This window comes from Aplysia californica, unplaced genomic scaffold (genome assembly GCF_000002075.1).
Source record: "Aplysia californica isolate F4 #8 unplaced genomic scaffold, AplCal3.0 scaffold00015, whole genome shotgun sequence".
In the NCBI taxonomy this organism is placed as follows: domain Eukaryota; kingdom Metazoa; phylum Mollusca; class Gastropoda; order Aplysiida; family Aplysiidae; genus Aplysia; species Aplysia californica.
In genome coordinates, this window is record NW_004797285.1 from 2,136,814 (window position 1) to 2,162,403 (window position 25,590).

General features: G+C 40.3%; 2 protein-coding genes across 4 annotated transcripts in view; one reads left to right on the forward strand and one right to left on the reverse strand.

The window, feature by feature from the left end:
* The window catches only part of LOC101846855 (ropporin-1-like protein), a 24,155-nt gene extending 15,919 nt beyond the window's left edge, over positions 1-8,236 (reverse strand). The window contains exons 1-3 of one of the 2 annotated variants that reach the window (XM_013085395.2): positions 8,113-8,236; positions 2,961-3,121; positions 2,148-2,271 (exon numbers count right to left, since the gene is read on the reverse strand). In XM_013085395.2, coding sequence (XP_012940849.1) covers positions 2,148-2,271; positions 2,961-3,106 — 270 coding nt within the window. In that variant the 5' untranslated portion in view covers positions 3,107-3,121; positions 8,113-8,236. The remainder of the gene's footprint in view (positions 1-2,147; positions 2,272-2,960; positions 3,122-8,112) is intronic. The other variant, XM_005090315.3, reaches the window with a different exon arrangement.
* A 450-nt stretch (positions 8,237-8,686) lies between these two features.
* LOC101847081 (HORMA domain-containing protein 2) overlaps positions 8,687-25,590 on the forward strand; it is a 52,437-nt gene continuing 35,533 nt past the window's right edge. For both annotated transcript variants that reach the window (XM_005090316.3, XM_035971134.1), the window contains exons 1-8: positions 8,687-8,981; positions 11,602-11,746; positions 12,662-12,762; positions 22,072-22,092; positions 22,775-22,801; positions 23,395-23,459; positions 24,189-24,340; positions 25,115-25,218. In XM_005090316.3, the coding sequence (XP_005090373.1) occupies positions 8,943-8,981; positions 11,602-11,746; positions 12,662-12,762; positions 22,072-22,092; positions 22,775-22,801; positions 23,395-23,459; positions 24,189-24,340; positions 25,115-25,218 (654 nt within the window). In that variant the 5' untranslated portion in view covers positions 8,687-8,942. The remainder of the gene's footprint in view (positions 8,982-11,601; positions 11,747-12,661; positions 12,763-22,071; positions 22,093-22,774; positions 22,802-23,394; positions 23,460-24,188; positions 24,341-25,114; positions 25,219-25,590) is intronic.

Genomic DNA, 25,590 nt, shown 5'->3' on the forward strand with positions numbered 1-25,590 from the left:
AATGGTTTGCTGTGTGGGATGGGGAAGAAGTTATATCGTTTTAAACATAGTCAAAAATGCGAACTTCCCGACCGACACCGCAAAGTCGCCTCAGGGCTCATTAACCCCGTGACCCCGAGCCGGGGAGCTCCGGCGGGCTGCTGAGTCACGCGAACTAAAAGTAACAGAATCGGGCGAAAAGTGACGCCGTGTGAAAAGCTCAGCTAAATTATTGAAACCAAACTGTGATTGCAAGAGCCAGGGCTGCCTACCTCAAAGTTCCCATTTTAGGTAGATTCAGGATCAGTTTCAGGTATTTTGGCCCAAAATCAGGTAGTACAAAGACAAAGAAGGAAAAATAAAGATGATCATTGCCCCATTGAACGCCCTTGCTTTCCGTGATATTGGGTAATTATATCTTGAAAACTTGTTTGGGCATGCACATGTGTGTGTGTGTGTGTGTGTGTCTGTGTGTGCACGAGCACATGCTCTCACAAGCATTTATATATGTGGGGAGGGGAAGGGAGTGTTTGGGTGTGAACAAGTTAAGATGAACGCAGTGTATGAAATGAGGCGAGGTTTTTTAAAAAAAAGCATTTATGGACTATCGTTCAAGGCGCCTATCATTCAGTATTGAATCAGGAATAGAGAGCAGGGCGATTGCCAAACTGACTTCAAAACCCCTAGCCCATTCCAATAGGAACTATATTAAAATATATTTCCCGACACTAGCATAGGACACTGTTAACTCCTTTGTGACTTAGGTATTACAGACAATTAATTTTAACTAGTTTTACCCTAAATATACAAAATGAATCCTGATCTGGGCCTGAGGAGAGGCAAGAAGAACATCAACTGCCAAAACCATGTTTGGTTTCAGCAATCACGGAATTTAAAAAGTATGCAAGGCAAAACTTATTTATAAAACCTTTATAGTTCGGCTAACGACAGAGCAAAAGGTGAAAATACAAGAGAGTGTGTACTGAGAGCCGGAGCTGGGAGGACTGTGAGAGCGTGGGATGTAGTGATGCTGTAAACCTGGCAATGAAAGAATCACTGCGCCACGGATTAAGGACTGATTTTTTTCAAAATGCTAAATCACAGTACCAGTTTTTAATCAGCAACAAGCCATCATGATGCATAGGCATCCAACATAGAGCTTTCCGAGGGTTGAATATGGCATTTCCTCATTGCCACTATTCAATTTGTCATTACTGACAAATCCAGGATTACCAACCTTGAAGATACAACCATCAAACCGGTGCTCTAATGTTCCCTCATTTATGCACTCGATTGTCGAATGTCAAAACCACTTCCACTTATCATTTTTATCAGTTTCTTGCACTGCGGTCTTATCTTGCTGCCGCAGACTTTATTGTGTCAAACACCTCCTCAATTCTGAAGCCCTGCAACGCTCCTACTTTGAATGAACTTTGATTAGGCCTACCGGCCGGTCTCTTACTCATGCTGTACTCACACAATGCGAACTTCGAAAAGCATGAATCAAGGTGCCCCTGGACTACCTCCATTTCTTCAGGATGGCAAGAGCAAAACTAGTAACTTATCAAAAAAATATTTGGATAACACATTCTTCACGGATTATTCTAAGTGGGGAAGCTACTACAAGTCTATCCGACCAGGTAGAAAAGCGGATGATCCTGTAGTCAGGTGTTTGAAGTACACCCAAGGCATGAACATCCAGTTCAAGTTGCACCTCAGTAATGAATGGGCTGATGTTCTGAAGGCAGGAAACAGAAACATGAGGTTCATCCTACCACACCACTCTACACAGAACGTTTTAAGATCCAGCACTCCAAGTACAATCACCTGCTGGAGCCAAATCTGTTATTGTGTGGACATGAAAGGTGTTGAGCCCCCCAAAAAAAATTGATAAAAATTCCTAAGCCTGCAGAAAAATACCAGTTTCTTGACTTCCCATTACTTTGACGAGCGCCTGATTTCACCACGCAGCCTCACATTTTAAGACAACAACACATTAAATCAAAAGATATTAAAGTAAAGCATCATATATTATAAAGCTAAAGCTTAAGCCTTGTACTGAGTGGCACAAGGAATGTGTACAAGAGCTTCTAAAAACTTTAATAAGCATGTAAAACAAATCAAATGCCCCCTCTACCCATCAATCTGCTCGAACTAATAATACAGACCTGTTTATTCAAAACTCTGAGAAGTCCGGGAGTGAGGCCACTGTCAATCTTTTGGGTTGCAACTGGCATTTCCAGTCTTTCTTTAATGGGAGGCATTTCACCCTTTGACATAGCTCGGAAATACCTGAAATAAACAAACATGCCCTCATAAACTGAAAGAATTTTACAACATTAAAGACAGATCAATAAAAATATGATAGGTATGGGGGATGAAGCCATTACTGCAACACAATAGCAATGGCACCACAACCAAATGTCATAAATAGCGGCAGAGCAAAGAAACAGCAATATGAATTATCCTGATTTCACTGAAACCATATGCTCAGGAGGCTGTGAGTCAGCATACGTACCGTGTTTTCACTACCTACCTAAAGAAGAAGAGGGTAGAGGAAAAAAAATTCAAATCCATCTATACAAATATTTTTTATTTTACTTTTGCGAGTGTGCTACTATAGAAACTGACTGTTTCGTGACAATGCCATCTACCAAAACCTCTCCCAAAAAACAATGCCATAAAATCATGACATTTCCGCTGATTCCAAAATATTTATAAATAATGAAATAACTCTGCCAGTAATGGACCTCCAATAAGTGACTAACTTCAAAGAACATGTGAAAGTTCAGGATTCTATCCAGAAAGTGGCCCAAATTTTTCTCCCCATTTCAGAATATTTTTTCCTGATCTGATGTTCAATGGGTTAAAAAATATAGCATATGTTTCCAGTACAAAACCCTGCTTAAGGAGAACCGGCAAAAAACTTACCATGTACTCATCAGACAAAAAAATAAAAAACATGTACAAAAATGACTTACGCAGATGACCATGCTAACACATCCTTTGGTTGAGTCCTGATGGCAGCTTTAGTGAACTGTTTGAGGATATCTGGCAGTTCTGGGGGAATATTTATCTGCTGGGAGCAGTAATAGGGCTCATCCATTTTTGCAGCTGCTGTCGGCATGATTATGGTTGTTACCTGAGATGGAATCAAAACCACATGAAGCGCATGAAGAGAGAGGCCTTCATAGTCAACAAAAATGGACTTAAGTATGAATTTAAGGGCCAATTGAACTTAAAAAAAAAGAAAACAGGAGATAACTTCAAGGTGAATAAATATTTTACATAAGCAAGCCTGTTCTTTCTTATATCTGGGGAGGGGGGGGGGGGCTCTCGTGGCCTAGAGGTTCAGGGGTTTGCCTCTCATTCAATTGGTCCCTGGTTCGAATCCGGACAGCAACAGAAATTTTTCTTCTCTAAAATTGTCTCCTTTCACGACTTAATCACAAGATACGGCATTGTGTGAGCACCGAAATTTGAATGGGGGGAATTATAGATTTTTTTATATTTTTAAGAAACACTCTTGGTAGGGGAGGGGGGGGGGGGAATGTATGAAAACATCCAGTCAGAGTTGTCTGAAGTCTCCTTCAAACTTGAGTCAGACACTGCTCAGTTTGACCATTGTGTCCATTTTGTCATGGCTAGTACAAACACACTCACATCAATGATAACCAAACCTCAGTAGTGTCTGAAAAAGCTGCATAAGGTCATATATGAGCGTGTGGGACACATTAAACATTTTCAGTCGGTAGGAAATTTTGAATTTTGCCTTGGTGGCAGCTGAAGCCTACTCTTATTGATTTTTTAACCACCAAGGGATCTTTAACGTGCACAACTTGAACACGGGACCTCCAAGATTTTTTGCCCTTGTCCAAGAAGGCTTGGTGTAGATCTTTTCAATCATAAGATCAGGGGTGTGGCTGAAAGACAGCAAGCAGTAAGAAAGAGCCAATTAGTAGCAGTCGAAAAGCTGCAGCAAGAGTCAGGAGCCCAGTGGAGGTGGCAAAGGAGATGACGGGGTAGGGGCAGAAAGTGGAGACTGTTTGAGCGCCTTATCATAGGCCAGGTCAAGATATATACTCTCAAAACAGAAATTGATAATTCTCGAAGTGCTTAAGACGGAAATGGACATGTTTAAAAATTTTATTTAATGGAGAAAAAGGATGCATCACTTTTATTGTGGAACAATTAAAAACAAAAAATTATAAAGAAGAATTTAAAGTTATAAATATACATGTGCCATGTGCACTCTTCAACAACCGCTGATGTACCCTGTAAATTTTGAAGTCATATGGTTGGGTGGTTTTGGGGTTTTAGGCAACTGAAAATTTCCAAGTGGGCCCCCCTACGCAAATGTGAGGCGTGCTGACAAAATGAGTTACTTCTCGCAATCTACAAATGGATTTACCGGCTAAAAATCGACATTAGGGTCAAATTTGTATATTTTCTATCGATGCCATATTCTTTAATTATGTCCTGTCTTTTATTGTTTCATACTTATAAATTGTAAAACCTTCACCTGTAAGCGTGATGTATCTATTTCCCTAAGGTTTGAATCCGAAAAATAATTCATTTTGTCAGCTCGCTTCACAGTATATAGTGTGTCCACAAAATCTTGACATTGCACTGTGGCCTGTTTTTTCTCTATTTTATGGTAGTTTCAAAACACAACAAGTGTGCATCAGTAGATGTGTTCACATTGTAACAAAGCACAACCATGGGAAATAAACACAATAAAATAGTGAAAAATAGGTCACAATGCAATGTAGGACTTTATGGATGCACTGTATAGGGTAGAGTCATCAAAGTTCGGCCGGTGTTGTAGAAATCGGACATGCCCAATTAGACTGACTTTCAAGCACACATAGATAAACAGGAAAACGTTTTCAAAGATGCTGCTGGTTTGATCTCTTTTCGGAATATTTCGTTTCGTTAACACAGTGGTTTTCAATCGGTTTTTAAATGTGAATTCTTTCGGCAACGAGGAGAAATTAAAACTTTCCCCCGCCCCTTGCCTATTTTTGTCCGAAACAGACGCAGTTTCTGGTCTAGGTAAGTTTTCACATGTTCCTCCTAAAAAACGATGAGTAAGCTCTGTGTTAATCACAAGACAAAACTAGTTCTAGAGTAAAATAGTAGAGGGTTTTTAGCTGTCAATGTAATTTTTTTAAAATGTTATCATGGTAACAAATTAGCAATGTCAATGAAAATTTAATTTTTAGCTTTATCCTTTTTTTTATTTGGTACCTAAGAAAGAGTTTTCAATTCTAATAATTATTCTTTTTGAATTTTAAGAATCGGTCAATAAATAAAAAAGTTGTAAGGGTCAGTAAAATATGGATGACCCTCATATGTTGGAAAATACTCTAGACCACGCAGTAGCACATGCTCGACGATATGTCAGTAATTAATTGGAGTGTAGAGAGAAACTTGGCTAACCAAAGTGTGTTTGGGTGGAGAAATCATTTCTGCAGTCAGATTTACTAACCATTTCGTAGTTATTTTGTTATTATTAAAATGTTGGTGTACATATTTCGATTTTACGAAAAAGGGGTGTCAGGATGACAGCATTTTATTTTTATAGCATTGTATCACAACATGGGATCTTTAAGAATATGTTGGCAGAGTGGTTTAATAATGGCAAAGCTTTCTTTGATGACTTTAGACCATGCCAACCGTATAATAATAATATAATTTAATTCGATCTAGCATACCGTTCAATTAAAATCCCATTTTTTCCTGTTGAGACGCGAACACCTCGTGGCGAGATAAGCTCGCCTCGGAATACCCTCATTGCGATGTTTTACAAGGTAACAGAGAGAAAAACAACCGGACGCACGCACCCGCCATTGGCCTATTTCAAGCGACCAACAAACGGACTCGGAATAGTCATGTGGGGATTTGTAGGTCACACACATTTGCAAAAGGAGTGAGGGGGAAAATGGCCGGTCTTTGTGCGAAGCCGCTTTGAACAGGGGGGTAGTCGTGCATTTATGATAAATTCTGCCCAACTACTTGACACAGAAAGTTCAAATTTGAACACACCATAGAGGAAAGATGGATCTCTTACCATCTCAGCGTCGAATATCAAACTCCAGGTTTCAGTGTACCCGATACGAAAGTGTTTCCGACACTAAAAGTAGGTTAATTTATGAGTACGAACTTCGACTTCTACATATAATTAGTTTGCCTTATTTTCTGATAGGTTCCAAAGTTTCATTCACATTGGTTTAGAAATAGCGCAGAACGAGCTAGAGAAAGTTAGTTACTATCATTCCGACGAGGTCAAAAAATTCGCCCGATGGCCATTGCTAAACAAATGTGTTTTTTATGGTCTAGAATATGTGCGAACTTCCCTATCTTCCTTTTTTATATGATGTGTGGGGAAGTTCGGCATAGCTGAGAAGTGTAAGTTCGGACAGCCTGTTGAGGGAACATGCATAGGCGTAGACTAGGGTCTTTCAAGGAGGGTGGTGTGTGTGTTTACGGGTCTTTCTCAAGGCACAATTTGAAAGTGGGTATTTTTCTCTGCTTTTTCAGATTGAATGAGAAATTAGATCTTAATCTAGGTTCAGCCTTAACTCTCTTTTTAACAATATTTCTCCTCATTTAGACTCCACATCTCTCATTTTCATCCTATTTTAATAAAAAGAGAACACATGTAATTCTAAAAGTGATGTTGTGTGTTTTTCACCCTCATCCTTTTCTATTTATGTGTGCTTCTATATTATTTACTTTTTGCTGCCTCTGTTGTTTTCTTTCGAATTAAGAAATCCCGATCGTAAATAGGATTCATTTTCTATACTAATTTATCACATATTTATACTAGGACAGACGTAAATACATAGATCTTGGTCCAATTCCTTATTACACTTGTTGCCTACTTGTGTAAATCAGAAACTCAAACAAACGAACAGGGAAAGTGTTAGGCCTAGGCTAGGGCCCGGGCCTTGTCTACGCCTATGACACACACTGCCAAAATAACACACCCCTGCTGAACAAACACCATCCACTATGCCGAAAGTTAGATGCCCCCCCCCCCCCTGTCAAAGTTGAACATCTGGGCAGGAATTTGGGCGCTTTTTCTGTAGTTCCCACCCCGCAATTGTTATTCGCTGGTTTTGGCCCCAAGAGTAGGGGGGTTTCAGGGGGGCTTGCCCCCCTGACCGAATAAAAATATGGTGGGGGGTTTCAGGGGGGCATGCCCCCCTGAATTTTACCACAATTTAATGTTTTGCAGTTGTTAGGTTTGATATTTTAGCTTGCCGCAAATCAAACGTATAGATCTAGATCTAGATGTAGGTCAGGCTCAAATAAGGGGGGTGGGAACTACCGAAAAAGCAGCGGAATTTGCACCATGGTTTTTTAATTTACATATTTGGGACAACCAGTCGAAAGAAAGACTTTCTGGAACTCTTTCACAGAAAAAAAAAATAGATTACGCTTAGCCAATGGCGAAAACCGTTTCATAATATCTCAAACGAGAAGCCAATGGCAAAACTTGTAAGTTGGGGTTACTGACTACTGAAACCTACACTGCCGAACTTCGACTACTTTACCCTAGATATCTAGATTGACGCAGAGAAAAATAAATGAACAAGTCTGCCACCTTCTAAATTCTAAACACAATTCCAGAATTGTTACAACAGATAAAAACAAGAAAGTAGAAAGTTACAGTATTTCGGACACATAAAATGCCATTGCTTAATCTTCAGGACTGTATACTAGAGACTAGAGTGTAAAGTGGATGGAACAAGACTGAGAGACACATGAATATATAATGAAGATAGAGGGCCCAAATTGGGGTCTATGACTATGGCATGGGAGCCATGGTGGTTAGGTGCTCCCTAATTGAGGACCCCCTAGACACTGCGACTATATAGTCCACAACTGGGGACTACCTAGACACCATGACTACGTAGTCCCCAATTGGGGTCTACCTAGACACTTTAAAAAAAAGGAAATAAATGACTCACCACGTCTTAATCATAATCTAGAATCTATGTCGTCTTTAATTCTTAGTTCAGTTTGTGCCATACAGAAACACCAGCTTCACTCACATAAACGATAAAAAAACAGAAGCACCTCTAGATCTATAGTCGTAAAAGAAGTCAAGCTGTACATACTTACACTGCTATACTTACAGGAGCAACTTATTTTATTTCGGGACCGTCAAATGATTGGTATCGACCAGGCGTGATCAACGGTTTGTTGATGGCAACCAACAAAGAAAGGTATAAAACTAAAAACTCGGACTTCCTATCTAGAGGTAGCCTACCAGCACTTATAAAAATTACTTTACAAAAGAAACGAGCTAAGAGTTTTTCTCAATTTCACTTACACGTACTTGTATACCTTAGTTTGAGTACACAATTATTATTTGTTAGATTTTAAAGTGACATAATATAGATATCTTGATCTAATATGTAAATCCAAAATAGCTAAATAATGTAATCGCGTGAGAAAGTCCTCCTGCCGAAATGAATGCCAGTTTGGCATTGCTGTCATTGAAGCAAATTATTTACATCGTTTTTTGTCTCCTATTTTTAAAAAAAGTTATTATCGCCTAAACTGGAACTATTTTCAAAGGAAAAATACGAACAAGTTAATGAGAACTAGATTTTACTTCTAGAGTTAAAAATTGATTCTATCAATATGCCATGCCCCGGACTTAAATTCAGTATTTGCTTTGTAATGCTCAAAAGCTCAGCCCTACTTGTGTGTGTCGTCTGCTACCTTCATTCATGATTCAAGTCGGTCACTGTGAGTAACTGCAGTCTGCGAGTCAAGGCGGTAACATCTGGAGTCTGGATCTAGCCTAGGCCTATAGATCTAAATCTAATTTCATCTCTTTTTCGTCGTTTGTTCAAAAAGCGTAGATCTAGAATCTAGATCTAGATCTAGATCTCTAGATTAGATCTAAGTAGATAATCTACCTCGTCAACAGATCATCTCGCAGAATGGCAACACTGCAAGCTCAGAGACCACAAGTGAAAAATGTACGTGCGTTTTAAGATCTTTCGATGTTAGTGTTTTACTTTTAACTTACTTTTTCATCCTATGTTGCCGTAAAGCGTCGAGGGGAGATGCAGTTTTCTTATGAATTTTAACGTAGAATCTCTAGATTCTAGATTCTAGATCTACATCATACACAAATCGTAAATGAGATGAGTGGTCAGTCACTGTTTACCCAGTCTGAAACAAAGGACGTCAACATGAACTTGTGACAGAAGGCGTCGCTCGTTCCCCAAGTGGTGACGACCCATGTGTTTGTTTTAACATGGCAATCGGTCTTCCTCGTCTGATGCATTTTGTTTTATTGTCACCCTTGTGCAAAACAGCAACAAAATAAAAGTTACAAACAAAATACAATTAGAATCTAGATTCTAGATCTAGAATCTACCACCACCACCACCAACAACAACAATCACAACATCAACTACAACAATGCGGCTACTTTTGATTGGGACCACACATGGGAATGGTTTGTTGTCTTCATCTTGATCAGTCCTGCCTAAGACGGCCACCTGTCTTATACGGCCACTTTTCTCCTTGACAATGGGTGGCCGTCTTAACACAGGTTTGACTATACATGTAACATGAATAGTCTCTTTGATAGTAAAGCCATCTGCTTTACTTCCCTTTATCGTTATCATTATTTTGTTGTTCTCCAACCAATGTTGAGACATATGGAACATCTATCTGATACTTGTTTGGCTGATTTTTTAATTTAAAAAAAAAAAATTTTCTTCGCTTGTTTGTTTTTTGTTCTGTTATCTGTTGTTGTATTAATAAACTCAGGAATTGCTTCAGCTTTGGATGGCAATGATGGCATTGAAGCTTTATCCGGGCCTAGGCCTGCCTACCCCGAATCGAGGAAGTGGACTCAACCAATCCGCTAAGGGCCATCAAATCCTAGCAAGTAATAGGGGTGGTACTGCCTACCCCTTATCGAGGAAATGGACTCAACCGATTCGCCTAGGACGAGCAAGTCCTAGCAAGTAGTAGGAGTGGTAGATGTATTTGAATTAAAGCAACCAACAGAAAACACTAAATTTATTAGAAACATACCAGTTTTTAGCATAATTTCTTCAGACGTTGGTTCACTGAGTCTAGAGATCTAGATCTATATACTCAAAGTTTGCAATCTGCGTTTAAATAATTTTGTCTTTTGATTGAGGGATATTTTGCTAAGTCATGACTTGGACTTGCTCAGATCTAAATACTTGGTCTCAAACACTATTTGGTGGGCACGAGAATTTCAAGTCTCAAGTCCAAGTCCAAGTCCTGCCCAGGCCTACACGGCATACCGACACGTACGTCAGACTAGCAGTTTGCACGCATTCGGCCTAAAATTGGACAACCAGACAATTATTAATTATATGATAACCTGGAATGCTGTCTGCTATAAAATTCCGTTCAATATTGTTTTGTTTTCAAGTTCTACAATTTTGAGCAGAATCAGACACATGTGTGAGCAGAAATAATCCATTTCATCACAGATGGTATCACAGAGGATGTACAGGTAAAGACAGAAAAGATACTGGCGATTAGAGAGGAGACCAGCGAATTCCACTTTGTTGTGTGTACGATGTGCGGGTGTTTGTAGTGTGAGACCTTGTTGTACGCATGGTTGTTCTTGAGTTTGTACATTAACTTTTTTTTTTCTGTTCTCCCAGGGACATGGCCTTTTTCTCTTGCAAGCCTGTGTTGCTAGTACTAATAAATTGGTTTAACATAAACATGAACTTGTGTCTTGTTTACTGGCCTATCTTGTATGAAAAATGTATGGCAGTCGTCTTTAGTGAAGGAAATATTCTGCCAATTTTTGGAAAGAGTCTTTCAAGCTAGCTTGGTATGTTGGAATCGAACCCCAAATTGATCAATGCCCTGGCAATAAGGCCAATTGAGCCTAATAAGTTTATTTATCAAAGGAAAAAACAAAGTGAAATATAGTGTTTTTTAACATCCATGAAGGGCGGCCAGTTTGGCCAAGATGGGTGGCTGGTTGTGACCTTAAAGTTAAAAAAGTGGCTGGTTTTACCAAAGTGTCACCAAGATAATTTTATGTGCAGAATATGGATAAGACTAGTATGCAAAATCTGCCGGTTCACCCGAAACCAGCCACATGCGGCTTACATTTTACGACATCCCTTTCCATTGATCTACCGGCTGATTAAGCTTCATCCGTGGGTGCCTCAGAGAAATGAAGACTGCTGGCCAGAAATAAATTCAATATTATGATGAACATCTAGATCTAGTCATGTTTTGAAAGAGTCTGACTATTCAGGCTGGGAAAGAGGGTGAAAGAGATATTATTTATGGAAAGTAAGGAAGCTTATAAATTTTTTCCCCTCCTTTATACTGCTTTTGTCAATTTTTATCATAAAATCTTGAAGGAAACCCGGTTTATTTTATTCATACGGTTAGTTGAGTGGCTCTGAAGTAAATCATGAGGCTCAAAGTTGTCATCGACTTGAATTTTATTGAAATTCCCTGCAAGCATATGAAATTGTTTTGAAATCTCTAGTCGGCTTAATAGACAACAAATCCTTATATATATATATAATGTATGTAGTGTCTATAAAATTTTAATATTATGTTATATTTTGCTTTCAGTGGGAAACTATATTTCCAAATGAGCAAGTTACAGAGCAGAGGTCTGCACTTTTTGTAAAAAAACTTCTTGCTGTTGCAATATCCAATATCACTTACTTGAGAAATATATTTCCTGAACATGCGTTCGGTGACAAGTACCTAGAAGGTGAGTGTACTTCGCTACGTTTTATAAAATTTCAGTTTGTCATTGCAAGTGGTAAAAAAAAAGAAAAGAAAGAATCATTAGTAGTAGCCCCTTGGTAAAAACCAAGTACGGGCCTACTGTTGAACTTGTGATCTTACGATCATTCATGTTATTGTTATGTTTTGGTAATTAGTTGTGGATTGTTTTGTAAATTCCAATAAAGCAGGAAAGATTACTCTCACTACCTCCCTCTCTGATCAGCTGTTTGGCCGTTGTCTGCTAATTTTGTCCCCTCATCATGGCAAGTCAAGTCAGATCTAGTACCCATTCAACACCTACCATGGATAGGGAGAACAAGGAGTTCTGCTGAATGCAGTTACGTGCATAGCTTTGATTTGAAACAATGGAGAATGGTGGATAAGAAACATGTTGAAGTAAATAGGCTTTATTTATATCCAACACAGCATATGTGAGGCACCGTGGTGAAATCAGGGGCTCATCAAAATAGTGAAATTGAAGAAACTGGCATTTTCTCACCAGTTTGGTAATTTTTATCAAATTTTCGTATTTTTACCCCCAGTTAATGTCCATTCAAAAACACATTTCTATATAGGTTTTACTGAAAATTGTTGATTAAAAGCACAAAAAATGTAAAATTTCACTCTTAATGAACTCTCAAGCTATGAAAATCACCAAACTTTGGCGGCCATTTTCTCACTAATTTTACCTCTGAAACCTGCTAACCCAACGTCCTTCAATGGCTAATATCTTGACTTCTGTTCAAGATAGATGGGTACTTTTAACATCAAAAGAAAGACAATTAATGGACAATTGTTATGATGGTACCAATAACTCTACATGCCCCAAAATTGACCAGCGCCTGAATCCATTGCGTCGTGACACATGTTACTTGTGGCTCCCATTTGCTTTTTTCAGACTTGAATCTGAAGATACTGAGGAATGAGAGCATGTGCCCTGGTGCCTGTCAGGTCATCAAGTGGGTCAAGGGCTGCTTTGATGCACTTGACAAGAAATATGTAAGCATTTGAAACTTGTTAACTTCTCCTTTTAGTCTCTAGTATCTATATTATGGCCTTTTGCGAAAGTAGTCTCCAACTATACGCACACCATACAAAAGCACGCTCTGCCCAAAAGCACTCTTTTGTCATATGACGGGTTTTTTTACTATATAACTTAGATGTTCAAACGCACGGTCACTCGCTCCAAACGCCCGCTCCGATCCGCGAAACACGCCGACAATTAAGCTTGACAATTGGAAATTTTCACTGCAGCCTTCACAGCTTTCATTTATTCGAGTAATAAATAAGGCAAGCCTAGAAAACAGGATATTGGGTGAGACTGTCCGTCACGCCGAACAAAGAGGGTGACGGACTTCGTTTTCACACCCAACTTTCCACAGACACATAGGTCTATAGGACTGGTCGTTGAAATGTTGGGGAACTGAAAGGGAAATGTGTTTTGATTGGTCACTGCATCATTGAGAGAAGGTTTCTGGCTACAATGTAATGTTTAGTTGGAACTAGGTCTTTGATGCGCAGGGCGCGTGCTTGCTGTAAAACACAAGACAGGCCTCTATAGGATTAAAGATTAGTCAAGTAAGCCTAATCAGCTGCGCTCGAAGAACTACGTACTTGTTCAACGAATCACAAGAAAAATGTTTCTTTGAATTAAGAGATCTATGATTCTGATGTCAATGAATTTAAGGTCGGGGGTGGTCACTTGGAATGCCATGTGGCTGCGCCGTTATCTGTATGACTATCACCAACAGTTTCCTCTTAGGCTACCGTATCTGTTCCCAAAATTTTATGAATATCATTAGCATTCATTGAGTCTGTCTTTCTGCACCCTCCACCCCAACCCATTCAAAGCCTTTGTATTCTTAACCGTAGTCAGGGAATCCTTCACAAAGCAGTCACGTGTCGTCACATTATCAGTCAAAGTGACCCCCACCCCCAAGGGGGATCACTAGAATATCAAGGCAATGAGATAACTGCGTCCCTTCCTCCCTTTGCACAGGTCACTGAATTCATGTAAACGCACGCTCCGTATAAACACACCTAGAGCCCTCCCAAGCACTGTGCGTTCAGGCGGAGACTCCTGTTCAATAATCGTTGTCCTGTGGCTTAAAAGTTTTATGAACACATCGTATCAGGTGAAACCATAGTTTTCGTCTGTCTTCCTCCAGAAATGTAACACGCCAGTGTGAAGTATATTATCAGCCGTACAACAGTGGAAAGTTTCAATGACTTGTTAATAAAATGCACGCGTACTTGTAATACATATGCTTGCTAGTAGGCCTACTCATTAGTAAATCAGACACGCAGACGGGGTTCCTTCAGCTTTTGCTATTTACTGATAAATAAAATGGACTTTTTAAATTAACAAGTTTAAAACTGTTAATCAGTTATTATAGCAAAGTCAGCTGTGTTTGTAGAAAACTGCAAAATTTTCAATTAAATGTTTAGCAAAAGAAAATTTGTAGAAATTGCCATTTGGTCGTTTCAGTGCGAGATTCAGGTGATGTGGATCTAAGCAGATTCGATGCTTCCCCAACTTCTTCTTGGAGTAGGCGAGGCTTGATACCCGTTCCGTTGGCTCTGTTACCTTTCTGATCACACCACTTCCCACCATGCTGTCAAGCTCTTCTTTGATCGCGTCTCTGAGAGTAATCAGTGTTTTCCTTGGTGTGTTGATGTGTGGCAGGACGTCTGAATCCCCCACTAGCTTGACGAGGCTAGGCGTCTTACAGATTCTGTCGAACTGTTCTGGATACTCTTTCATCAGGTCCTGGAAGCAAATAATTTTGTCTTTGGCGGATGAGGGTGACGTTAAGATGCTGCAGTGTAGTGTCACTGCTTTCGACTTTTCGCGTGACGGCAGTCCAATAATGGCAGGTCCTTCTACGTCTGTGATGTAGAATCCTGTTTCCTGCCGCTCGCTTCTGTAGCAACAGGGAAAAACTATCTTGCCAAGGCAGGGAATGTCTGTGCTGTTGTAGGCAGTCAGCCTTGTGCTGCCTTTCTCTTTTAAGATCTGTTTGGTGGGGATCCCCTCCGTTGTCAGCTGCTCAGGGAATATGTCCCTAAACATGCGTAGGGGCAGCGTGTTCCCCTGTGTGCCTGTGTCGACCTTGACAATGATGTTGTGTTGCCCAGCTCTGTTTGGAAGTTGTATTCTGAGCTTGACGAATGCTCCGTCGCGTTGTTGGGGCAATAAAGAAACTGAAGAGACGGTGACTGGGCTGAATATTAGGTCGTCAAAGTTCTCTTTGTTGATTTCAGCCTGCATAGCTTTGATTTTCGCTTCTAGCGTCTTCCGCTAATGTCCTCCAATTCGGCTGCCTGATCCGCCACGTCGTTGCCCGCGTCCATGTGAAGGGATGCATGAAGATTGGTGCGCCCCAGAATGGCAAACTTTGGCGAAGTGGTTAATTTTGCCGCAGGTATGGCAGGTAATACCATGGGCTGGGCATTCCCGTGGTTTTTACTGCCCGCCACAGTTTCTGCAAGGAGGATGAGTGCTGGATTTGATGGCACTGATGCTGGCAGAGTCGGCCCATTGTTTGTAGCTGCTCTACATGTAATGCAGTAGCCTCGAATGTACGACCCATCTTTATCACATCGGCCAACTTGACACCTTTTTGCTGTTCAAGAAGTTTCCTTTGGAAGTCTCTGATGGGTGTGCCTGAAATGATTAACTCAATCAGTCTCTCTTCCAGTTCTACCACATTGTCAAATGTATACTTCTGTGCCTGGAGCTGCGCCCTTGTCACGAAATCGTCTAGTGACTCTCATTTGACCTGCCTCATGCTCATGAGTTAGAGTAGCTACTCACACGAAAGTGTTCAGCCAGCTCAATTTGTTCGCCCAGTTTTTGGAATACAATATCTGGATCTTTCTTTTCAGCGTCTGTGAGTGTCATGGCGTTGAACATCCAAAGGCCTTTTTCACCAATTTGGAGGAGTATGAAGGCGACCTGGTCGTCCTTATGCACCTTCTTTGTTGCAAAATAAAGTTCAAGTCTTTGTTTGAACATTTTGAAGGAATCTGCGACATTTTCGTTTTCCTACATCATTCGGGAATCTGCTTTGGGGACATTTTGACAGTTAATGACCTCTAGATTTGTAAAGTTACCTGGCGGTCCGATGAGTCGGGTCTGTCAGGGGGCCCCCGTCCAAGATAAGTGTTGCCTCGTCGTGGTCCTGAGTCCGACTGAATATCTCAGTGAGTCTCTCAGACAATCTCCGCCTATTTCCCGCGGAACCCTTGACGTCATCCAAGGGCATGCCACTCCCTTAATTATCTTGTCCCCACAGTAAAGATAAGAGTCATGTCCCTTGACATCACAAAGCGGAGATCGTCTGAGAGACTCACTGAGATATTCATTCGGACTCAGGACCACACTTATCTTGGACGGGGGCTCCCTGACAGACCCGACTCATCGGACCGCCAGGTAACTTAACATGGTGTCAGAAGTGGCTACTGAACAGCCAACTACTTCAAGAAAACACCCAAATTCAATGAAGTGCCAGAGTTTATCTATCAGAACAGTGCTGTGTGAGAGTAGAGGTCTAGACTAGTTAGGTTTAGGCAGTTAACTGTTTGAAAACGGGAAGGATTTTAGATTTAGGTCTAGATTCTGGAGCTAGAAACTAGAGATCTGGATAGAAGTAGATTATCTAGATGTGGTAATAGGCCTGGATTAACTAGAATCTAGATGTTTTGAACTATGAACAGTGTTGAGTTGGAACTTGTTTGTTTGTTTGGGTCTGGAGATTCTAGATTTGTAGACTTAGAGTCTTTTATTTGAGTAGATCTATTCTGGATTTTTAGTTCCACAACAAGTGAACAGAAGTGGCACAACATAACAGGGAACACCAGCAGAAGCAATACACAGCCAACGTACCCCTTCCATCAAAATTAAACGTAACAGATGGCACAAACCTAGCACAAGGGTGGAAAAAGTTTAAGAGAAACTTTGAAAATTATGCGATCGCCACCAGATTAAACAAGGAAGAAGAAGATTTCCAATGTGCAGTGTTTCTAGCGACAATTGGAGAAGATGCTGTAGACATTTTCGAAGGTTTCCACTTCGAGGACGAGGCAGATAAGAAAAATCTCCAAAGCGTCATACAAGCTTTTGACGACTTTTGCATAGGAAAGACACATGAAGCCTACGAGTCTTACAAGTTTCACATGAGGAAACAAAAACAAGACGAAACAATAGAGGCCTACATTGCACAACTTTGTCAGCTAGCCAAGTCCTGCAACTTCGGAGACACACAGTTGCAAGACTGCTTAATAAGAGATCAGGTGGTGATAGGAGTGAGAGAAGAAAGCTTAAGAGAAAAGTTTTTGAAAGACAAAAATCTCACCCTAACAAGGTGTCTAGATATAGGACGAGCATATGAGTCATCTAGGACACAGTCGCATACAATGAGCCAAAGTACTGGAAACGAAGTTTCAGAAGTAAACAGGTTACAGAAAGGAAAGTTTTACAGGCAAAGTCAAAGTCAAGGTCAGGGCCCCAAGCAAAAATTCCAAAGAAAAGAAAACATAGGTAAAAAATGTCACAGATGTGGAAGAGGTCCACGCGATAAACAAGGATGTCCTGCCAAACATGCGGAATGCTACACATGCAAAAAGAGAGGACACTTCTCCACAGCTTGTAGAAACAAAGACAAGAAGTAGGTAAGACAAGTTGAAAACATGTTCCTTGGAACACTACAGCTGGAAAACGAATATGGTGTCAGGGCCGTGCAAAACAACAATGACTTGTGGCAGGCAGAAATAACTACAATAGGAAAGCCAGTTAAGTATAGAGTGGATACTGGTGCAGACGTCACGGTGATACCGGACAGATATTTCAAGAAAAAATCACCTCTAATAATAAAGAAAACAGAAGTTATTTGGAGCAGGACACCAGGAACTACTGGTAAAAGGAGTAGTCAGGGCTACATTGGCTACCAGGAATTCATCTTCAGAACAGGATTTGTATGTCGTCACAAACCTGAATGAGCCTTTGTTAGGTAGACCAGCTATAGAAGCTTTGAAACTCTTGGAGAGAGTGAACGAGGTGAAGAAACAAGGTATACCTTCGGAATATCCAGAGTTATTTACGGGGTTAGGAAAGATAAACAAGCCCTACAAGATCACACTGGATCAAGAAGCAAAACCGTTTTCTGTTGCGGTTCCTCGTCGACTACCCCTGCCACTGAAAGAAAAGGTGAAAGAAGAGCTTGAGAAGATGGTGGAGCAAGAAGTTATTGAGCCAGTCTCTGCAGTCTCTGAGCCAACAGACTGGTGTGCCCCCATTGTTGCCATTCCCAAGCCAAACGGAAAAATCAGGTTATGTGTAGACTTCACCAAGTTGAATGAAAGTGTGCAAAGAGAAAATTTTCCCCTACCTACAACAGATAAGCTGCTAGCTCAACTCTCGGAATGTGAATATTTCAGTAAGCTAGACTGCAGTAGTGGATTTTTTCAAATACCACTTGAGAAAGAGTCACAAAAGTTAACAACTTTTATAACACCATACGGGAGGTACTGCTTCAAGAGATTGCCTTTCGGAATCAGCTCAGGACCAGAGGTCTTTCAAAGGGAAATGACCCAAATCTTGTCGGCCATTCCTGGAGTGGTGGACGACATTGACGATGTCTTGATCTGAGGAAAGGATAAGGAAGAACACGACAGCAGACTTCATATGGTACTTCAAAGAATGAAGCAAGCAGGAGTCACCCTAAACGAAAAGTGTGTTTTTTGCGTCAAATCCATCAAATTCCTCGGACACATATCCAAAGAAGGCATACAAATAGACCCAGAAAAGGTAGAAGCCATCACAAAGTTCCTGAGACCAGAAAAGATAGCCAATGTCCGAAGTTTCCTAGGCATGTTGAATCACATAGGAAAGTCTGCCCCCAGTCTGGCAGAAAGGACAAAGCCATTGAGAGATTTTCTAAGAAAAGAAACAATATGGACCTGGAATGATCCACAGGAACAAGCATTCCAGACATTAAAGAAACAGATGAGTACAGCACCTTTACTCATTCATTACAGTCCTCAAAAGCCAACAAAGATATCAGCTGATGCATCATCCTATGGCATGGGTGGTGTACTGATGCAAAAAGAAGGCACAGATTGGAAACCAGTCTATTATGTGTCAAGGTCCCTTACAGATACAGAGCGAAGATATGCACAAGTTGAAAAGGAAGCCTTAACAGTTACTTAGTGCTGCGAGAGATTTGCAGACTTTTTGGTGGGATTGCCAAAATTCCTGATTGAAACAGATCACAAACCACTTCTTCAACTGATGAAAACAAAGCATCTGGATGAATTGACCCCTCGCATTCAGAGATTTAGGATGAGAATGATGAGGTTTTCCTACAACATCGTCCATGTACCAGGAAAGAATTTGGTAACAGCCGATGCATTGTCAAGAGCTCCGGTGGGAGTGCCAAGTAAAGAAGATCATCAAATGGAAGAAGAGTGTGAGTTACACATCAGATCTGTCCTGGAAGGATTCCCAGCAAGTGACAAGAAATTACAGAGCAGCAAGATGCAGACGAAATCTGTAAGAAATTAAAAGAATACTGTCAGTCCTCATGGCCAGCGACAACCAAAGTCGATCCAGTTATGAAGCCATATTGGATGTCGAGAGACGAGCTGACTGTGGAACAAGGTTTGCTACTATACCAGTGCCGAATTGTTATTCCCACAATATTAAGACAGGATATTTTGAAACGTCTTCACGAATGACACCAGGGGATAGTCAAGTGCAGAGCGCTGGCTCGAAGCAGTGTATGGTGGCCTGGACTGTCACAGCAAATCGAAACGTTGGTTACAAACTGTCCAGACTGAAAAAGAAAGAAAGGTCAGCCCAGAACCATTGAAACTGACAGTCACTCCAGACCACCCTTGGCAAAGGGTGGGTATGGATCTTTTTGTGTGGAAAGGTCACACATATCTCCTAATAGTAGACTATTACTCGAGGTGGATTGAGATAGCTCATTTAAGAGAGCCTACTGCTTCAAATGTCGTAGAACATTGCAAGTCAATTTTTGCTAGATATGGAGTTCCTGAAATCGTCGTCTCAGACAATGGATTCCAGTTCGTTGCACACGAGTTTCAAAAGTTCTCACAGTACTATGGTTTAACGCACCTGAAGAGCAGCCCTCTACATCCTCAGAGTAATGGAGAAGCTGAAAGAGCCGTCAAAACTATCAAAATGTTACTGAGTAAGTCTGATGATCCTTACTTGGCTCTCATGAACTACCGCTCCACTCCTTTACAGCAAGGACAGAGCCCAGCAGAACTTCTAATGGGTAGGAAAATCAGGACAAGAGTGCCCATTTTCCCAGAAAAATTGGTCCCAAAGGGGGGTGAAAGGCAGGTGTTCAGGAAGATTGACGCAGCTTTCAGGCAGAGGCAGAAACAGGATTACGATCGAAGACATTGCGCCAAGCCCATGTCAGACTTGTCAAAAGGACAGCCAGTTTGGGTTAAAACCCCAAGGGATGCCAAGGCTACGGTTGTAGACAGATCGAGAGACAGATCATACCTCTTGAAAACGGACAACGGCTTGAAGGTTCGAAATCGTCACCAGATCCGGCTGAGGACGGAAGGCGACGACAGTAACCATCTCGTGATCCCTAGAGAGTCTTCTATGTTGCCTCACCATCAGCCAGAATTACCAGCAGAGTCACTAGAGTCAGACACAACCCTTCATGATACTTCCACTACGTCTGACTACATAACGAAGTCGGGACGCCATGTCAGGCCTCCGCAGAGACTCGACTTGTAGGCGAAGTTTCTGCTGTGTACAGTGTATATAAGGTTTCAGAGTTATAGTTTCAGTTTCTGGTTGATGCATTTAACATTTTGAATTGTTCTTGAAATTGTTTGTGAGGGGGATGTGATGTCAAGGGACATGACTCTTATTTTTACTGTGGGGACAAGATAATTAAGGGAGTGGCACGCCCTTGGATGACGTCAAGGGTTCCGCGGGAAATAGGCTGAGATCGTCTGAGAGACTCACCGAGATATTCAGTCGGACTCAGGACCACGACGAGGCAACACTTATCTTGGACGGGGGCCCCCTGACAGACCCGACTCATCGGACTGCCAGGTAACTTTACATAGATCTAACTACTTGCTCGAGCGGATGAGGCTACGAACTAACAAACAACAGTTTATTCTGACAAAAAAGTTCGATTGTAGGCTTCTATTTCTAGCTAGAGGAACACTCACGGGGACTGGATCTGCTGCTTGTTTTATTTTTACCGCTGCCACCATATAATGGTAGGGTATAGATTGTGAACAGTGTGAGACAATTCATATATGTTGAGTGAGTAGCCTAGTTTAGGAAGGAAAAGTAGGGCGATTCAAGGAATGCGCATGGGTAGTATGAGAGCCGTTAGTTACTCTTAGTTAAGTTTCATATTGTAGGCAATCATATCACATACAGGATACGTTCCTTCCACATTTTCATAAACTGTTGCTGATAAGCAAAATGTCCATTGATGCAAAATTATAAAGTTGATATAGATTCTAGTATTGTAATATATCCATCCCTCAATAACATAAGTGTTTTACTTTCTTTAAAGTCTTTTGCATAGACAGGACAGGGGTCTCTTGTGGCCTAGAAGTTAAGGTGTTCGCTTTTCATTCAAAAGGTCGAATCCGGGTAGCGATGGAAAATTTTCTTCTCTCAAATTTTTTCCTTTCACATCTTTTCCTGCTCTCTAACAATGTTCTTTTGTCTACTTTCGTGTCAACTTTCTGCCCCCTCCCCCTCCTCTAGGCTCCTGACTCTTTCTGCAGCTTTTCTACTGCTTCTGCAGGGCTCCTTCTTACTGCTGTCTTTCAGCCACACCTCTGATCTTCTGGTAGGAAAGATCTACACCTAGCCTGCTCGGACAAGGGCGATAAATCTAGGAGGTCCTGTGTGTAAGTTGCGCGCGTTAAAGATCCCTTGGTTGTCCTAAATCAAAATTTCCTACCACCTGAAAATCTTATGACGTGTCCGGCGCGCTCACTTGACCGTATGCAGTTGCGAGCGCTGTAATACACTTACCATATAAAAATTTAAAAGCTTGTCAGGAAAGGAACTTCTTCTCAGCTTGTTGTACCTCAATGCCCTGGTCTTTATGTGCTTGGTGTGATTTTAAGTTCATAGCCCATATCTTTGGAGATTATTTTTTACTACTTCCCTATATCGCAAAAACCAGAAGAAGATTTTAGACCTCTATAGGATAAAGTGTTTCGCTTTATAAATGTAGATATATTGCTCATATTTTAAAAAAAAAAATTTTCTTTATTCTTTTTCAGCTAAAGTCTTTAGTCATTGGGGTAAGTAAGACTCCAATATTTAATTCAACCTTACTGTTTATTTTATACAATCTTTCAAAAAGAGATTGATATTTATTGGGTCTGGGTGATGAAAATCTTCAGGAATGTTAGTTTATTACATTCATTGTTTATAAGTCGAACCAGTTAAACTGGTTTCAATTATCACAGAATTTTCAATGCAAAGCGGGTAAATCATCAGACGGACTCCCAGACTTAACTGTTGTTTATACATGTTCACTGATTTTCAGTCTTCTCACAAACCAGCCCATATAAATTTCTGTGCTCAGTTCGATGTAACTCTGAATTAAGTTAATAAATGCTTGATTTTGATTTTATCTTTGACACTCTGATTTTATAAAATCTTTACACCTAGCCTTCTCGGACAAGGGCGAAAAATCTCTGAGGTCCCGTGTGCAAGTTGCGCACGTTAAAGATCCCTTGGTGGTCCAAAATCGAGAGTAGGCTTCGGCCACCACCTGGGCAAAATTAAAAATTTGCTAGCAACTGAAAATGTTTACTGTGTCCCTCCCGCGCGCTCATACGACCGTAAGCAGTTGTGAGTGCTGTAAAAACACCCCAAAAGAACTGATTTTACTCATATTACAGTCTTTAAATTTATTGTCACAGAAGTTTTTTTCATAGGATGCTTTTTTCATAACTAATTTTTTTTTTTTACCTTCAGATTTATGTGGATCCGAATAATCCAGAGGTAAGAAAAGTTTGTGTGCAAATATATGCAGTAATAATCAACTGTTTTGAAATCTTTATAATTTTACTTCTAAAATATGTAGATGCAAGGATGGGCACAATCACCGTTTTTCTTGAATTAAGGAAATTGGTTTGGAAGATTTGTTGTTTGCTTTAATAGAGAATCTCACAATCTTTATTTTTGTTATGTGATATATATTTCCTCTCCAAGAAAACGTTTTAAAGAATATTGTTCAAGTCCTTTGTGGTCTTATATCCTAAGAGTGCGTATGTTACTTTATTTCATTTACTTTTACTTTTTCATCCTCTATTGCAGTTAAGTATCATGGGGAGATATAGTTTTCTATGGTAGGCCAGCTGTAGCTCTTTCAATAGGGATGTTATAATCTCTAAGGGTTCCCTTGACTCCCTTAATCCATCTTTTGCCTGGCCTTCCTCTTCATTCATAGCCTGCGTATACAAACATTGATGAACTGAAATTGACGTTAGATGTTATTGTTGTTGTTGTTTTCAAATCCCTTTAGCTGCGAGCATTGACGTTAGATAAAATACATTATTTACTTTTTATACTTGACTCTGTTCTTACATTTTCAGACTGTAATCGAGTCCTACACCTTCAAGTTTTCATATCAAAATAGTGGAGCAGTGGACATTTACAGGTTTGTTTTTCTGAGACCAACAGCATTAATGAGTTCATTATACCTTTCTTGGGTCTTTGAAAATATTGCTTGTTTGCTTAAATCTTTATAATGTGTCTTTCTAGCTCTGGATCTTTTACTTATTTCACAATTGTGCTGACCAAAGCATTTCTTTAAAAAAGTGGTTTATAAACGTCCAAGTAAGGTCAACAAGCTAGAGACTAGGAATTATTATTTTTTAGTGAGGTCTGCTTTGTCTAATTAGTTTCTAGTATCTATAATTGGATATAGGATGTGTATTGACTAGATATTGCTGTGAAAAGTGAACAAAAGTTGACAAGGCTATAGCTGTCCAACCAATGTAAAACCTCAATGTAGCATGTATTCTTTAAGCCCTCGTAAGAACCCCTGAACTTGTCTAGCCTTTGAAGTGGTATCCTTAGCAGGATAGACAGCATGAAATTTGTACTACGTGATTTTGTGTTCTCACAGCCTCACACGTGGATGTCTGCACATGTGTGCACACACACACACACACATACACATGGATGCATTCACATGTGCGCTCACACACACACACACGCACACACACACACACACACACACACACACACACACACACACACACACACACACACACACACACACACTTATAGGGGATATATTAAATTTCTTGTATATTGTCTAGAAGTCTAGGATCTGTTGGACTTGATTTTAAAAAAAATAGATTTGTTATTTATGTCTCCTCAGAAATGACAGGAAAATCTCTTGTGCTTACTCTGCTGACGAGACAAAGAAGGCTACAATCAGACTGCTGAGAACACTAATCGTTCTTACAAATACACTCACTTCATTACCTGACAAGGTCATGATGACCATGAAGTTGTTTTACTATGATGAAGGTAAATTTGTTTTATCCTGCTCAATTTCTTTTTTTAAACCTCATTCCATTAATTCAAGTGAACAGCTGTTAATTAATTGGAAAATAAGATGAGTTTCTTATTGCCAAAGCTGACGATAAATACTTCAAGCCCTTGGCTGATGGTATGCTTGAAACACTTGAATTAGTCTTGCTGCTATTGATGTTTTTCCATTTGTTGTGTTCACCTCATATATATTATAGAGAACCCCCCGGGGTGGTGCCACTTACTGAAGTGTCTTTAGGCCATTCCCAAAGGGGGGGACATTTCTCGTTCATGCACTGTAGAATTGTAAATGGGCTGATTCATCAATATCACCCTCATAACTGTGCCTGATCTTCAACAGGGAACTGCTGCTTTTTCTTTCCTAATCCTTACTATTGTCATTTTTCTTCTACTTCTTTTGTATGTTTGTCACACTCTTGTGACCCATTTTTTCTGGGATGCCTTGAAAGTTGAAACAGACTTTGTGCTGTTAATGCTAGAGAGGTGAGCAGAGTAAGCCTGTTTCCCTGTAAAGACTTCTCTGTTGACATCCACCTCTTAGTGCTCATATGACCATATGCAGTTGCGAGTGCCATAAAACCTCTACTTAATAAATACTACTATTATGGAGAAAGTTTTCAGGAATATACCATATAGAATTATTAAAACTTAAATAGAACAATTGTGCAATGTTTTATTAAATTACAATGATTTTTCTTGTCTTTTGATGTAGTTATTAGTACTCTTTCTTCATTTTATACTCCTTTCCAGTAACACCCGCTGATTATGAACCTCCTGGTTTCAAACCATCATCTGATGATGCCTTTGTTTTCCAAGATGATGCTACAAACATAGCGATTGGATCTGTTTCAACCGTGAGTTATATATAGGCTTATACAGTCGAACCTGCCCTGACGGCCACCTCTATAAGACGGCCACCTGTACAAACAGACACTTTCCATTTCCCCCCTTGCGTTTTTTCTATATAATTTAACTGTGTAAAACGGGCACCTGTTCAACGTGGCCGCGACCACCATATTTCAACACACAACCCCTATCACACTAAGCAATAACACCTGTCTTAGACGGCCACCTTAGTGACTCCATTACGCTTTGTCATAAATTAAGCATTGGCTCCTGGCGTTGTAGTACATGTGTTTGTTTTACCATAGCACTTGGTCCTCCTTGTCTGACACATTTAGTTTTATTGTCACCCGTGCACAAAAGCAGCAACAAAAGAAAAGAAA